Raw genomic sequence first — 15701 nt, 5'->3', positions numbered from 1 at the left:
GCACAAATCTTATAAACTACATCAAAACAAGTGATCTCTTGGAGGTTATAAATGAGAATAATACTTAATAGACTCAATACAAACTACGAAACGCTGGAAGGGGGGGAAGGGCGGTAGCTCAAACGTTACAGGGCATAGAAAATTTAAAAAATTGTCATACAAAAAGCGTTGCGCTTGTAGATCTGAAGGCCTATATTCCAAGGGGTTTTTGAATGACCTCAAAAAGTCGATGAACTTAAAACATGATAAAACTTAACTATATAAGTATGTGTGGAATTATCATTGTTTGAATTGTACCGAAATATCACTTGTTACGCTTCTGAGATCTGAAGGCTTATTTCCCACGGAGCTCGTGACTTAGAACATCAAGGCAAATGAATATATAGCTAACATAGTTTTTCACAAGCTTCATTTTTCTGTCAATCTACAAAATTTCGTACAAACACTGGTACATATTTGAGTTGAATACCAAAAACTGCTTTTCGTTTGTTATTTCCATCTGCTCGGGTACGGAGAACAGGAGACGTGAATGCATGTTTGACACGTGACGTGAATGAGAGATGGCTCCTTTTTTCCTTCTTTTGATGAATGTCGTGCAAATTATGCTTGATTGGATTTGTCTGACTTAATATGTGCTTCAGTGCGCCGCACTATTTCATTTCCAGATGAAGTGATGCGTTGATTCGTTTAACCAAATTTTCGATCGTTAGTAAAGTTGACAGCAGTGAAGTGTTTCTTAGATTCTCATTCTAATTTTCCGGAAATTGATGAGCAACGTTTCACTTCTATTTCACCTGTTATTCATAAATCGAATTAAAATTTCACACTCAACAGAACTTCCGCTCATCCTCAATAACTGGTTTCAGTTCTTCTCACCGAACTTCATTTATTTTAGTCACTCACTCACACTAACCTTACACATAACGCCGGAGGGACCGACGGGGGGTATGGCCCCTTTCGCATGAAGATGTTTTGCGTAAGAACGTTGTGCATACGGACGTTTGGCATAATGGACGTTTCGCATAAACCAGTTGCATAGAATTGCAGGTAGTATTTTAAAGACACATAATTCCATTATGCCAATCGTCCTTATGCGAAATGTTTCACCCCCGACCGACGGTCCCCCACCCGGCATCCATTTCCCCCGCAATCCCGATTGCCAGCGTGTTGTTCCCGCCCTAGATGTGTATCAATGTTTGTTGTTTGTTGTTGTTTTCTTGAAACATTCGGGTTCAGACCCTAATGGTACAGGTGGCGAGACGCGGCGCATCGGTCCTGAAGCGGCGCAAGTCCCGAAACCGGATGGAGGCTCCCGGCATGAAGAACTCGGCAGGAGCGGGATCTTCGGCGGTGGCAGCAGTATCGTCCGGTAACACTGGATCCGGCACGGTTGGTCCACCATCGGCAACGACGGCGGCCGCATCCAGTGGGTCCGGAACGGTGGGGACCCCCGGGCCGGGATCCGGTGTCGGTTCGGCAGCCGCAGCACTGATAGGAAGCGAGAATACTCTCAACACTCCGGTAACGCCGGCGGCCGATTCGGCACTGTCCAAAAGCGAATCGGACGGAGACGTTGTGTTCTACATGGAGGAGCCGCGGGCCGCGGGTGAGTTAACACTTTTGCTTATAACTATGAACATACTTATTTAAAAATGATTGCTTTGAAAACAAGGTACAGAATGGTACAATTGAGAAATATTTTTCAAGAAGCATAACCTGTAGAAGTTCACCAGGGAGCTCAGCGAAACTTATTACGATAAATTGAAAGATGCAGCACATTGATTCCTCTAGTTGATCTGGAGTAAAATCTTGAAAGTTTTCAGGGTATTTCAGATGTCACAACTGCAATATCATTTTAGTTTCAAACCACAAGGTTGGTGGTCTAGTAGTTTCCACCCAGAATGCACAGACATTATCCTAGTCCTCAGACCACCTTACTGTATTACTTCGGGGAGGGGCTGGTGCAAATAGCACTTAACGCATGTAACATAGCATGAGGCTACAAACTGCTTCTCATAGCCGACTTAAAGAATGTTGAAGGGGACCAGCCTCCGCAGAGCACCCGACTTTTAGTCGGTACGCCATCGGTTCTTCAGTTCAAGCATAATGTGAGTGACAGCCGTAGCTACTGAATTCCAGCAATCAACATCCGCACATATTCTCTGGGTTATATTGTCCTGGGACCACCTCCGCATGTAGCCAACTTGCGATCTCTCACAACAATGAAACGTGGACAATTGAACACGACATACTCCGTTGTTTGCTCCAAACCAGTACTATTGTGGCCCGTAGGAGATTCTGGGTGACCGAACCTGCCCATAGCAACAATGTACCGTAAATTCGGGTGTAATTGATCAGTACGGTGAAATTGATCACCATGTCACGCAATTTTATTCCTCAATAATAGTGCACCAAATTCATTGCAACCTATAGTAAATAAACGATGTTTGTCTTAAATAATGTCTAATTGTGAATAGTGAAGTTTTTCTTATGTCACAGAACGTTTATTTCCATGAAAATAATTTAAAATTCCAGAATCAAGTTTGGTGTGAAACTGATAGACATCCATAAACTTCTAGTTCTAAACAAGGATTTGAACATGGTTTAAGCCTGAAAGTTTGTGGGGATGCTAAAAATATTTCTCCAAAACAGATTTTACTATCAAAATTCTTACCAATTTGCTCGTTTTGTTGAAAAATTTGATTTTCTGCTGCAAAGTAGGGAAATTGTTTGGACATCGCCTACATTTATGCGTTTTTCGCTATATTCTTGAAATTCAATTATTGATTTTTTCCATAAATATTGTCTCGTTAAGAATTTGGGAAGCATATTTGGATTCAGGAGGCCCAAATTAAGTATGTAAAGTTAATTTCAAAACTAACAATAATCACATTGACAAATGATCAATTTCACTCCCCGATTTTTAATTTTAGAGCTGATTTTTAGCACTAACATCACATATGTTAGAAAATTTCGGTGCATGAGCCAATGAGGTTCACCGTCGTACTTGTTTTACTGCATTAAGTTGTATGGTATTGATAAAATTTTTGAGAGCATACCAAGAAAGCAGTGAAAACTGATCAATTTCACCCGAAATTACGATACTGCAAAAACTGCGTCAGGTGGAAGTTCACTTCTCCATGGTTTCTTCTATACCAATCTAACACATTTGGTATTAGCCGGAGGGTCTATTTACCTGTAGTGGAGTTATCCCATTCCTGCTGCCAACTTCTGAGCGTTGCCTATTTACACGCGTCGTGGGCTCCTCGATTTGCCTTTTTGGTTGAAGCAATATTGAACATCTTCCTTGATGATGATCCCGATGGGCGTCATCCCGGTTATGATGCACATGGCCTCTTTAGAAACCGTCCGGTATGCGCATCGTAAGATCCTATACGTGTTTTCCAACCGCTTTTGGTTTTTGATGGCATTCTTCGTCTAGCCCGAAGGTAGATCGCTCGATGATTTGCAATTAATTCGGACCACCAGTACACCTTTTCTCTCTAGGAGGGGCTTTTCTCGGCATGGAAGCATCACACGCTCGTGATATCACAGCAGCTAGCTTTTCGCCGTTTAGGTCCAAAGTGTTCCGTTCGCGCCTCAGAGCTTCAGTAAATACTTCGCTGTTGAAGCGCGCTGTTTTCCAACCTCGGGTTAAGTCGAGTTACATCACACTACCCTCCGTGATAAATAAAAATGGCAGTATACATATGAAAAAAAAAGAATAGTTTTCAACAGATCCAGTCAATTTGTTTGCTTCGTTGTGAGTGATGAATATTGTATCTGAACGTTTGATCTGAAGATGATGTTTGAAACAAATTCAATTGGTGCATAAAATCATGGAGCTCATTTCATTGGATGGTTAGAGTTTTCTGGCGTAAAGTTTGTGTGTTTGAATGCACTCTTTGGTGTGATATACGGCACTGCAGTCATCGGAATTTGTTCTTCACATTCACATCAGACAACATGCCCGAAGATTCCATCCGAAAGTAAAAGTTTTCAAATGTTTATACAAACAAATGAAATTGAATAGTAATATTTTTTAAGATTTATCTTGCCGATAAACTTCTACAGTGAAAACGTAATTTATTTTTGCCTGATATTAAGTAGGGGAACATGGTCCAATTCGGACCTAGTAACAGTTTTTTGGCCATATCTTTTCAGCACGATGGACGACATGGAAAGTTTTATGTTTTCTTGGAAGCCTGATTCAGCGCGTGCATTTTTCTCTCAGAGAGTTTTGTGATAAAATGCTTGATGGTCCGTATTAGAACAGGGTCCGAATTGGACCAGCTTCCCCAAATATTTTTCAAATTATATCTTAATCCTCTGTTTGCGATGGTGCTGATCATATATCAATTGAATTTTCACTGACCCGTATCACAAAACTGAATGCATCTATCTTACCAATATAAACATTTCATACACAATGATCTACCTACTTCGAATATCATTTCATATCAAAAGTCGGCCGCCAGACATAGACACATACACGCATATTTGCCTAAAGGCAAAGCATTGCCCTTTTTCCCAGCCATTTGATCCGGCTTGTCAGAATCATCTCTACCACCGCCAGCTCATATGTCATCGCTTGGCAGATAGAAAATTCCGTCACATTTGGTATGTCTTCGAGCAGCTTCTTGTTTCCTCTCCTTGAGCGTTGGTTCATGTTGCTGCAAGTAGATACGTGAAATTGAAAGCAAAAATTGAGTGAGTGAGTGAGTGGGTAAAGGGCAAACAAAGTCTGCCTCGGTAGTGTAGTGTACATGGCAAAATTGTTTATCAAATATTTGAACGAGGGCTGGAATGTCGACGGAACATTGCACACGATGATGTGCTTTTGGCAAATTTATTCCAATGGAGAAACGATGTCGATTTCCTTGGGGGGAGTTGGCAAAAATGCAATTTATCATTTAGAAGGTAGAGCAAAGAGAGATGGTTGAATCATTTTTGTACTCCTGCGGAGTATATTACTTTTAGGTTCAATGTCTTCTACGTACTGGCAGAGTTATTGAAAATAAATGGTGTACAATTAAGAAACGATCGTCATATCTTGAAACACATTACCATGATAGCTCAAGCAGTTCTTCTTATACGTTATAGTCTACAACTTCAAACAGATTTATGCATCATTCAAATTTGTTCTGTCTTCACCTACAACCATGTATTTTATCGTGATAGATTTGAAGGTCAAGCCTTCCTTTTCTGTCTCTAAATGCAGAAGATCATAATATTTATATTAGACTTAAAAATCTTTTATTTCTCATACAACGCCAATACTATAGTAATATACCCTCCATAAATAGTCGGGCTTCCTATTCACCTGATTCTTCAGTACACTACTACACACACCTTCTAAGTGCTCCTTAAAGCAATTTCCGTTTGTAGCAATGGGAAAAATGCTGACTTTCAAATAAGACATTTCGGACAGATTGAACCCGATAGTAGCAGCAGAAGCATGGTGACATGCTGCCACTTTGCATATTTCTGCAATAATTTCTTGACCGACGGGGAGAAGCTGAACAAAACGAGTGAAAATACAAACCAAACGACATCCAAATTGGGACATAATGTACAAAAAAAACTAGCGCTCTAGCTGATATGGTAATTTTTCCACCTTGTTAAAGGCAGCAAACGAAACGGATTGAAACTTCTTGTTGCATCGAAAATTTAAATGAAGAGTGGGGACGGACCTGGTGTAGTGGTTAGAATAGAACACTCGCCTCTCACGCCGAGGACCTGGGATCGAATCCCATCCCCGACATAGTCACTTATGACGTAAAAAGGGAAGTAAAGCCGTTGGTCCCGAGATGAACTAGCCCAGGGCTAAAAATCTCGTTAATAAAGTCAAACCAACCAACCAAATGAAGAGCGATTTCTTCGAGCTACACGAGATAGTTCGTACTATTTCCAACCAAAAATCAAACTATGAAATCTCTCTAGATTATTAATTTATTTCTGTATCTCTTTCGTTAACTTCAGTTATTTAGTATTGTTTTACTTGCTCCATTTATTTTTCAAATAAATTAAATACAATACGACTCCAATGCATCCAACGATACACAAAAATGGCACAATATTCAACCGAAAAGAATAACAAAAGGAGTTTCCGTTGCAGCAAACCATTTCGTGACTTAAAGCCATCACAAAACCGTCGGAAATCACTAGCTGTTTCCAGCTGAGGAAACGGCAACCGACCGACGCCCGACTCGTTTCCTCCGATAATAATAGCGCAGCCACGGTGCTCATTATATCGTTAATATCAACAAAAAAAAATGTAGCGGCTTATACCAGGCAGATGATCGTACCCGGAAATCCCCAGAAAAGAATCTCCACTAATTCTCATTTTTGTTTTCAGTCAACGAACGCTTGCTTAATAATCATACCCATCAGGTATTATTTTATTACGCTCATTCACATTTTCTTCCGACGGCCCGTTTTTTTTCGGCCAGGACGTCTTTCCCTAAGTTGTGTTTTATGGTTTAACGGAAGACTAATCAAACCCACAACTTTCACTTTAACTGATTTATTGCCACCGAGAGGCAGCGTGCCTACTCGGTGGAGAAACGAGAGAAGCTACAAATCTCGCATTCTAATGTGTGCGTCTTGCGTCTTCCCGCACATGTTTCTCTTCACAGTTTGGCGCGCTGTGGGATGGGCGCCAACTGAGGAAGCTGAACGCTGACTGTCCACTGGTTCGATGAATGGCACAATAGGTAGCGCGCTAAAGCGCCGTCCCACTCTTAACACGCTTGAATTGAGCGCGACCGCGAACATTATCCCGCCCGAAAACGAATGTTTTCAAATTTGTTCGTGAGCTGTTGGTTATTGGTTGAGCAGGAGGAGCAGGAGAGAACGATGATGGTGATGACGACGAACGACGCTGACTCACTGTAGGTAGGATGCTCGAGATGTGGCAGTCCGGTTTGCTTGCTTGTGTTTCGTAGGCACAGCAGGATGGAAACAATGCTAGGATTTCAATGCTAGTAATGGACCCCTTAGTAGCTGAAATTCAATATCGATGCTTTTTCGCAATGGTATTTCAGCCGGATATACGTTTTGTGAATTTTGAGTGTTAATTTTGTGTCGTTCGGATTTAACGGCTACGCAGTCTTTACAGGAATAAAACGAAGTTTATTCTTGCCCAACGTTTCGACACGGGGTTGGTGTCTTCTTCAGGGGGATACTAATTCTGTCGTTTTTGGTCTTAAGTTTTGTCTGACTGTAACTGTCTTTTATGTTTTTCTGTGGGGGTCCATAATACGCGAAGGGTTCATAACCGGCATCGACTCCCTACTTTGATGGTGATCGCCAATCGGTACTTTCTCATTCAGGTAGTCCACGGGGTGCGTGGATTGTTGGCTTGCTGTAGCTGTTTATTGTCGTCCGGTTGAATGAATGATCGTGGCTAACTTGATTGGGTTCACGAATTCCCCAATTCGACTTGGATGCGATGTAATATGGTGATTCGAGGATGCCTTCCTTCTACGAGTGGGCGCTACGGCCCTCATGATGGATGCTGGGGTCCTACGGGTGGACGATGTGCCCCTCGGGTGGACGGCGGGGTCCAGCAGATGAAAGCTAGGGTCCGACAGTGGACGCAGGGATCTGGTTAGACGACAGGGGTCCGAGGCAAGGACGGCAATGATCCGGCGGGTGGACGCTGGGTCCTACAGATAGACGACAAGGTTCGGATGGACGGCTGGGTCTGACGGTTGGACGGCGGGTCCGGAAACGCTTTGGCACGGCACCAATGTTTCGGCCAGGATGTCTCTCCTACGTTGTGTCTTTTTACTTTAAGGTGAAGTAGGCCATCATTGAAATTTGTACGAGTCGTTGATAATTCTTGCTAATTCTTCTCACAATTTCGAATCAAAGAGAATCAGTTGGTTTTGCACTGACACGGCTAAGAAAGTATCAGCATACTTTATGCATGTTAGCGATGATATCGAGATACGCAATATCGAGTAAGGGAGAGTTAACTGAATATGACCATGATCATTTAGCTCGTGCATTTCTCGACAGCGCCTCTCAGTCGAACCTAATATCAGAACGGTCGGCGCTCCATTTGAAAAGGAGTCCTGTCAACATAACCATCCAAGGCGCCGGGAATCTGTCAAAGAAAGTGCGTGACTGTTTCTGCACTCGAATAAAGTCCAGAGACGATAATTTTGAATGTGGTGTAAAATTTCTCCTTATAAAAAAAAAGACACGGACACCGTCTTCAGCCATTTAGCTGCACAGACTGTAACTTAACACTAGACAACGGACAAGCATGCTCCAATGGTACAGCCGAGAAACATTCCCGACGAAAAGTTTCAATGGCTGCAGCGGGAATCGAACCCACACCCCATGACACGATACGCTCATTGCCTGACGACACTAACCGCACGGCCACGAAGCCCACAAACAACAAATACTGCAGATCTTCCGACACAAGAGTCTCCATCAAAGACTGGCAGATTTCTCAGAACTTAACATTGGCCGATCCCATGTTTAACAAAAATCAAGCAATTGGCATGGTTCTTGGTGCTAAACATTTTAACTCGTTCTTCCCAATCACCGCTCGCCTTCAGTTGGCTAAAGGTCTTCCGATCTTGGTAGATAGTGTATTTGGATGGGTCGTCACGGGATCGGCTAGCATGAATGACAGTCTGCTACTTAAAACATCGTCGCTGTTTCCATGATCACCCTCGAAGAGAGTATGGAGCGGTTCTGGAAGGCTTAAGAACTGACCATAAGCCCTATATGCCCCACAACCCTTTGATTGAAGAGGAGAGTACGACCACCAAAGAAAGAGTGGTATTTGATGGCTCGGCTCGTACTTCCACTGGTTTCTCACTCAATGAAGCTCTATGTATAGGCCCGGTGGTTGAAGCAGACCTTATCAGTCGTCAAGCATATAGTCTAAACCAAACGAGTCAATAAAGGCATTAGGATTTTGTTGGGAACCGGAATTCGATCAACTCAGATTCGACTCTCTAATTCAACCACGAGACGAGCCTCCGACGAAGCAGTCAATTCTCTAGACTGTTTGATCCACTCATCCTGATCACGCGGATGAGCGTGATTAAGCGAAGATCTTAATGCAGGAGTTTTTTTTTTTAATACCCTCCACTGACCCCCATACCAAAAAGCTCACACTGAGCTCCCTGGTAATGGACACTTACAAAAATAGAAAAACTAGTAATTAATTACAAAACGCGGAGATAAGGAAAAACAACAATAGCAAAATGAAATCCCAGTGGAACTTTGTTCCTTTGAAGGGATTTACTGAATGAACAACTAAATTTAAATCCGAAATAAGTTAACTAGTGATAGGTTTTGTTGCTTTAACGAATAAACTAAACTAAAAACTAAACATGCAGGGAAAAACCAGCAGAAGCCAGAAAAAAACCTACATAAACAAAAGGTTAACACGATCAAAGAATATATTCATTTACGTTCCTCAATATGTACTGTTTTAACTTGCTTTTAAATAGTATTATATTTGAAATTGACTTTAAGTCGGAAGGAAGTCTGTTATACTTCAATGGCCCGTAATTTTTGATACGCACAAGACCCATGTTCGTGCATGCATTGCTTCTCAATAGTTCATTTGCTTGTCTAGTATGTTGTATGGTAACTCTGGTCGGAAAAACAATTTTGTGGTGATAACTACGATTGCACAAGATATTATGTACAAACATGATAGTTTGTGTATCCCGCAAACCAAGAATGGGTATAATTGTATGCTGTAGTCTAGTATAAAGTGAAACTGTCGAATATAATGGTGGTAAATTAAAGATTACTTTTACACATCTGTTCTGCAGTGTTTGAACTTTTTTAAGTTTCGATTTTGCGGCATGACCCCAAACGATAATTAAATATTGAATTATAGAGTGGATACACGCATAATAAAATCGCAGAAGTGCTTCATTGGGTACAAATGAGCGAACTCTTTTCATAATACCGCATAACGAGGAGACTTTATTTGAAACATGCTTTATATGTGCGTCCCAGGAAAGGGTCGAATCTAAGTACAACCCTAAATATTTGAAAGAAAACACTTTTTCAATTTGTAAATTTTCAACGTACGGATCAGAGTGTTGCAGTATTTTTTTCCGAGACGAGTGGAAGATCATATATTTAGTCTTTGTGAGGTTCAAAGAGAGATGATTGCCGTTAAAATAATGCAAGAGGCTTACAAGGTCTGATTCAATATCTTCAACTATTGATGATATATTAGAGTGAGAATAGAATAATGCCGTATCGTCTGCAAAGAGCCTTGGTGTTCCACGTAGTTTCAGATTACCCAAGTCATTTACGAACATCAAAAATAATAGAGGGCCAATGTTGCTCCCCTGTGGCACTCCTATATCAATAGAGCATAAACTACTACGGGTACCATTAAGTGCTACGTACTGCTTACGATCTGACAGATAACTTTTTATTAGGTCATTGGCCACTCCTCTTATTCCATATCGATCAAGTTTTTTAAGTAAAATGCCGTGATCGATAGTGTCGAAAGCCTTCTTCAAATCAATGAATAAGCCCCCCACAATCTTTTTGCGGTCTATTTCGCAATACAGATCATCTAAAAGCTCGATGATTGCAGTTGATGTACCACAACCTTCCCGGAATCCATACTGGAATTTATAAAAAACGTTGTTAGCGGTCAAAAAGTTTACAAGCCGACTAGTTAAAAGTTTTTCGAAGATTTTGTTCAAAACTGTGAGGGTTGAGATTGGCCGATAGTTTGAAGGGTCGTAAGCGTCACCAGTCTTGAAAACTGGCGTTACTTTAGCAATTTTTAAAACATTTGGGTACACACCGGTTGCTATTATTTTATTAAAAAGTTTTGCAATAATCTCTGAGAAAGGGCCCATATTAGCTTTGATCAGATCAGCGGAAATATTATCGTGTCCTCTACTTTTTTTAACATCTAGGTGACTTATTAGTATACTTACTTCACTTACGTTAGTGGGACGCAGAAATATAGAGTTATTGACAGTTTTAACATGTTTCAAAACATCGAAATTATTTTTAGGAAGTTTATTAGCCAGATTGTGTCCGATTTTAGCAAAGTAGGTGTTAAAAATTTCAACAACATCTCTATCAGAGTGTACAGGTTCACCGTCAATTTTTAATTTGATTTGTTCTCTGACTTTTGAACGACCAAATATTTGATTCATTTTTTTCCACACATTGGAGTGATTAGAACTCTTAAGAATGTTTTCATAATATTCCCGTTTACAGCGAGTTTTTGCAGCTTTAACTTTTTTTGAAACGTGTGCCGACATTTCCTTGACCTGAGCGTTATTGGGATCCTTTTTGGATTTCGCAAGGTAAACGCGCAGCTATTCAGCATGACCATGCTGAGGGTCGTGGGTTCGAATCCCGCTGGTCGAGGATCTTTTCGTAAAGGAAATTTTCTCGATTCCCAGGGCATAGAGTATCTTCGTACCTGCCGCACGATATACACATGCAAAAATGGTCAATCGGCAATGAAAGCTCTCAGTTAATAACTGTGGAAGTGCTCATAAGAACACTAATCTGAGAAGCAGGCTTTGTCCCTGTTGGGACGTAACGCCAGACAGAAGAAGAAGAAAGTAATTGTTTTTGATTTGCATCAATCGCCAGAGACTGTAAGTCATCCATGGACAATGATCGTTTTTAACTCGGACCGTTTTTGAGACAGATCTCGTGCACTCGGTTAAAAGTCTATTGTGGGTTTCGATAAGAGATTCCAACGAAGCTTCAACATCTTTGGTGACTTGGAAGTCAGTCAAAAAAAGGGAAAATCGGTGTTGCAATGTAGCACGATCTACTATACTCATACTCAATTCTTGTTGTTTCTTTTCATTACTTAGAGGTATGGACGAAAAAATAGGAAGATGGTCACTTAAATCGTTAAATATAGTATGATTTTGGAGCTTTGCAGCAAGATCAATGGGACAAATAAAATGATCTAATATATTATTGCTGGCAGGACGAGTTGCAAAAGTATTGGTGCACACGTATCCGTAGGATTCTAATAGGTTTTTGTACCTAGTTACCACATTATTGTGCTGTAAATTAATGGGTACATTCACGTCACCAACTATAAGAATCGGTTTTGACGGAGAAGCGTGTGTTAGCCAGCCTTCCATAAGATTCTGGAACTCAGCGTAGTCAAACGAAGGTGGACGGTAGATACCGATAACATTATAAAATTGGCCATTAGGTTTCACTTCTAGATGAACGTAATGCAATCCTTCAATAGATTTAATATTTATCAATTTATAATCTAGAGAGTTCTTTATGAAAACCGCTAGCCCACCAGAGGAGCTTTCGCGGCAAGAAAATACAGCATGATATCCAGGAAGATTATAAATATTACTGTTTTCTTTCTTAATCCAAGTCTCGCCAACAACAACAACATCAATGTTCATTCTACATTCAGTTACAAAATAAACCAATTCATCAAACTTTTCAAAATCGTTTATCCCTCTAACATTCCACTGGACTACATTGAAGGTATTCACGCTTGTAGCTTTTCCATTAACCTTCAATTTATCATCAATCACGGTAGAATACAATTTCCCATATTGCTTCTTTTTATTGAAGACCATCTCTTTTGATTTCTTGTTGTTGAACACAATCCTGATAGGGACCATGGTACCACTACGTCCATTACTAAACAGTCGCTCAGCAGATTTGATATGATCACTGTTCCCTTGCAGCCCAACGGAGACAAGTAGCTTTTCAACTAATCTGGGTACATTTTTTTCTGTCGCTGTTGGAACACCCCACAATATCGCATTATTATCCAGAGCTACCTTATCAGCCTTGTCAGCATTACATTCAAGTGTGTAAACCATTTCTCGTAAATCAGATTGCGATTTCTTCAATTTTTCTATTTCGGCCACTTATCTATCGTTCTCACATTTGAGACGATTAAATTCAATGACAATGTCATCAAACTTTGTGGACAAAAATTCCTGGGATTTTTCGATAGCATAAATAATCTGTTTGACCTCAGTTGTAACTGTTCTCATTTCCTTAGCAACGGAGGCTGAGATCTTTGCTCTCATTTCTGAAGCTAAAGAAGACACCATGGAATTATTATTGTTTTGCATCATAACAATCCGTTGGTAGATTGCAGAACATTGAGAGGAGCAGAAGTAATCAGTATTTCTCATTCGACGCACGGCACTAGGAGCGATATTTTTGCATTTGAAATGGACACTCGTGAAGCAATACATGCACGTTAACAATGTTGAGCTATCGGACTCTCTGTTTCGACAAACATTACAGACAAATTCATCTTTGTTCATTTTTGCAGCTCACGAGAAGCTAACTGGAGTAAAAGTTGTTGAATGAGAAAGGAAAGTAAATAAACAAGTATTCTCTGAAGCAACACACACTACTACTAGTTTAAAAAAGCCACAACAAAATCTTCAATAATCAATGGAAATGAAGTACTAGAATAACAGCATGTGTAATATTAATAGATGCTTGGACACCAACAAAAACAGTCCTTTTGTGATTGTGTGGCTATGACGTGCTCAGCTGCGATAACAAGTGGATTTATATGTGAGATCTAGCTCTCGAGGCTACTCAATATAGCGAACGTTGAAGTCTGTTTTTAGCCTACCAGACTAAACTACTCTACCATAACCGAAGCAAATTGCTCGTCAAGTTACCGTTTGGGCGGCAGTAGGTATCACAAATGCTTATCACGGGAGCGGACCAAAATGTGTATCAGCCAATTTTCAAGCGATTGCTTCACGTTTGTCAAGTGACCGTTTGGGCGGCAAGGGATAGCACGAAAAAGCTCTCGAAAGAAATGGTGAAAACACAGAATGTGTCTATAGGCGTACTCACAGTTCACTTCTACTCAATTCAAGATACTTTCACCAAAACCAAGCTCCTTCACTCTAATACAACTCCAACAGCACAACAACAGCAAGCAACGTACAGGCTTCAGCACAACACAATGGAATCTTTTCTGGAGACCAATGCAATAGCAAGAAATAAAATTTATGTTTCTTGGGTTATTCCAATATTCTACCACCATATACCACGATCAACTAAAAGAATTAACGCTATAACTTTTAAAAAACAAGTATTTGAATATTTAACGTAGTTTTAACATACTAATAATTGCATTATACACGGACAAGCTAAAAAAATCGTGTTAACCAGAACGACAGTGTTGCCAATTTTTTGAGTTATGGTCTCTTTCCCGTGACTGGGACGAGGTTGTTCCAGACACAATCAAACTGAAGTGGGAGCAGTTCCGCAACAAGCCACCAGTAATCACAACCTATCGTATCGATAGGATATTCATTCCTTCTAAAGGCTAGAGTAGAGCTTCATACTTCCGCTGACGCTTCGATATCCGCATATGTAGCGTGTGCATACGTTCGTTGTGAAGACGTCCTGGGAACCGTAAGAATCCGACTTCTAGCATCAAAAAGCAAAATTGCGCCCCTAAAAAGGCTTACGATAGCCCGCTTAGAACTTTGTGCATGTGTCCTGGCAGCTCATTTGTATCATCGCATCAAAGAAGCTATTAGCATTCACGTATCTGCTCCATACTTCTGGTCAGATTCTGCAGTTTGTTCGTATTGGCTTCGAGCACCTCCCAGTTCTTGGAAGACTTATGTTGCAAATAGAGTATCAGAAGTACAACACTACACGCAAGGTGGGAAATGGAATCACATAGCTGGCACAGAGAACCCCGCTGATCTCGTTTCTCGTGAGATGTCAGTTGAGGAATTTGTGAAAAGTTATATGTGGAGGCATGGTCCATCTTGGTAGACTCATCCACCTACCTACCTGCCATCCATGAGAAAGATTTGGAAACCAAATAAGTCGTAGTAGCGGTTCAGACAGTCTCTGTTTCGCTGCAAAAATTCGTACCAAAGCCAGAACCCAGCCATTTGCTATCCCACAGGAAACCCAAATCAATCCAGAAATACTTCCCCGTCAGGAACTTGTCAAAGTGAAGCAAGATGCATTCAATGAAGAGATAAAAGAGCTAATGCGAGGAAACCCAGTCTACAAGCACTCAAATACGCGGCGATTGCATCCATTTTTGGACCCACAGGAAGTTATGCGAGTGGGAGGTCGGCTCAACCTTCACCAACTTCCCTACCAATCAAAGTACCCCGCCCTGCTACCAAAAAATCACCAATTCTCTAAATTAACAGGTGGACATTAATATCGCAAATTACTCCACGGTGGCGGGCATTTGCTGCTCTCTACGATACGCGAGGAATACTGGCCCCTCAACGCAGCCGTTGCCAACCTTCCAGATTTGTCTGAAATATTCCAAATTTTGGGGGCTCCATCTTACATAAATCTGAAAAAAAACAGATAAAATTTTGTAATGAATTTGTAAGGTTTTGTAAATAATTTGTAAGGTTCTCCAGGAGATCCAGACTTTTCCAGACAAACTTTAAAAATCTTCCAGATTTTTGAAAAAAATGCTTGGCATCCCTGCCTCAACGGCAGAAATTTGGTTAAAAGTGTAGTCAGAAATTGTTTCCGATGCACACGGTACCGACCAGCAGTGATACCACATACACAGATTTATCTGTAATTACACAGATTTTTTCTTGTTCTTGCCTACAGATACCTGTGATCACAGATCACAGATTTTTGAGATTAAAGAGATTTTTAAGATTTTTTTTGTCCACTCAAGGGTTCGTAGCTGCTCTGAGTAGATTTAT

The 15701-nt window shown here is 40.8% G+C and overlaps 1 protein-coding gene across 1 annotated transcript in view; it reads left to right on the top strand.

Annotated features, from left to right (window-relative positions):
* LOC5571969 (potassium voltage-gated channel subfamily KQT member 2) overlaps positions 1 to 15701 on the top strand; it is a 494691-nt gene that overhangs the window by 438770 nt on the left and 40220 nt on the right. Inside the window, exon 8 of the mRNA XM_021849685.1 lies at positions 1237 to 1606. Within this exon, the coding sequence (XP_021705377.1) occupies positions 1237 to 1606 (370 nt within the window). The remainder of the gene's footprint in view (positions 1 to 1236; positions 1607 to 15701) is intronic.

The sequence above is a fragment of the Aedes aegypti genome, chromosome 3, assembly GCF_002204515.2.
Source record: "Aedes aegypti strain LVP_AGWG chromosome 3, AaegL5.0 Primary Assembly, whole genome shotgun sequence".
In the NCBI taxonomy this organism is placed as follows: Eukaryota; Metazoa; Arthropoda; class Insecta; order Diptera; family Culicidae; genus Aedes; species Aedes aegypti.
The sequence above is the reverse complement of the archived record's forward strand: the minus strand, read 5'-3'. Positions and strand labels throughout refer to the sequence as shown.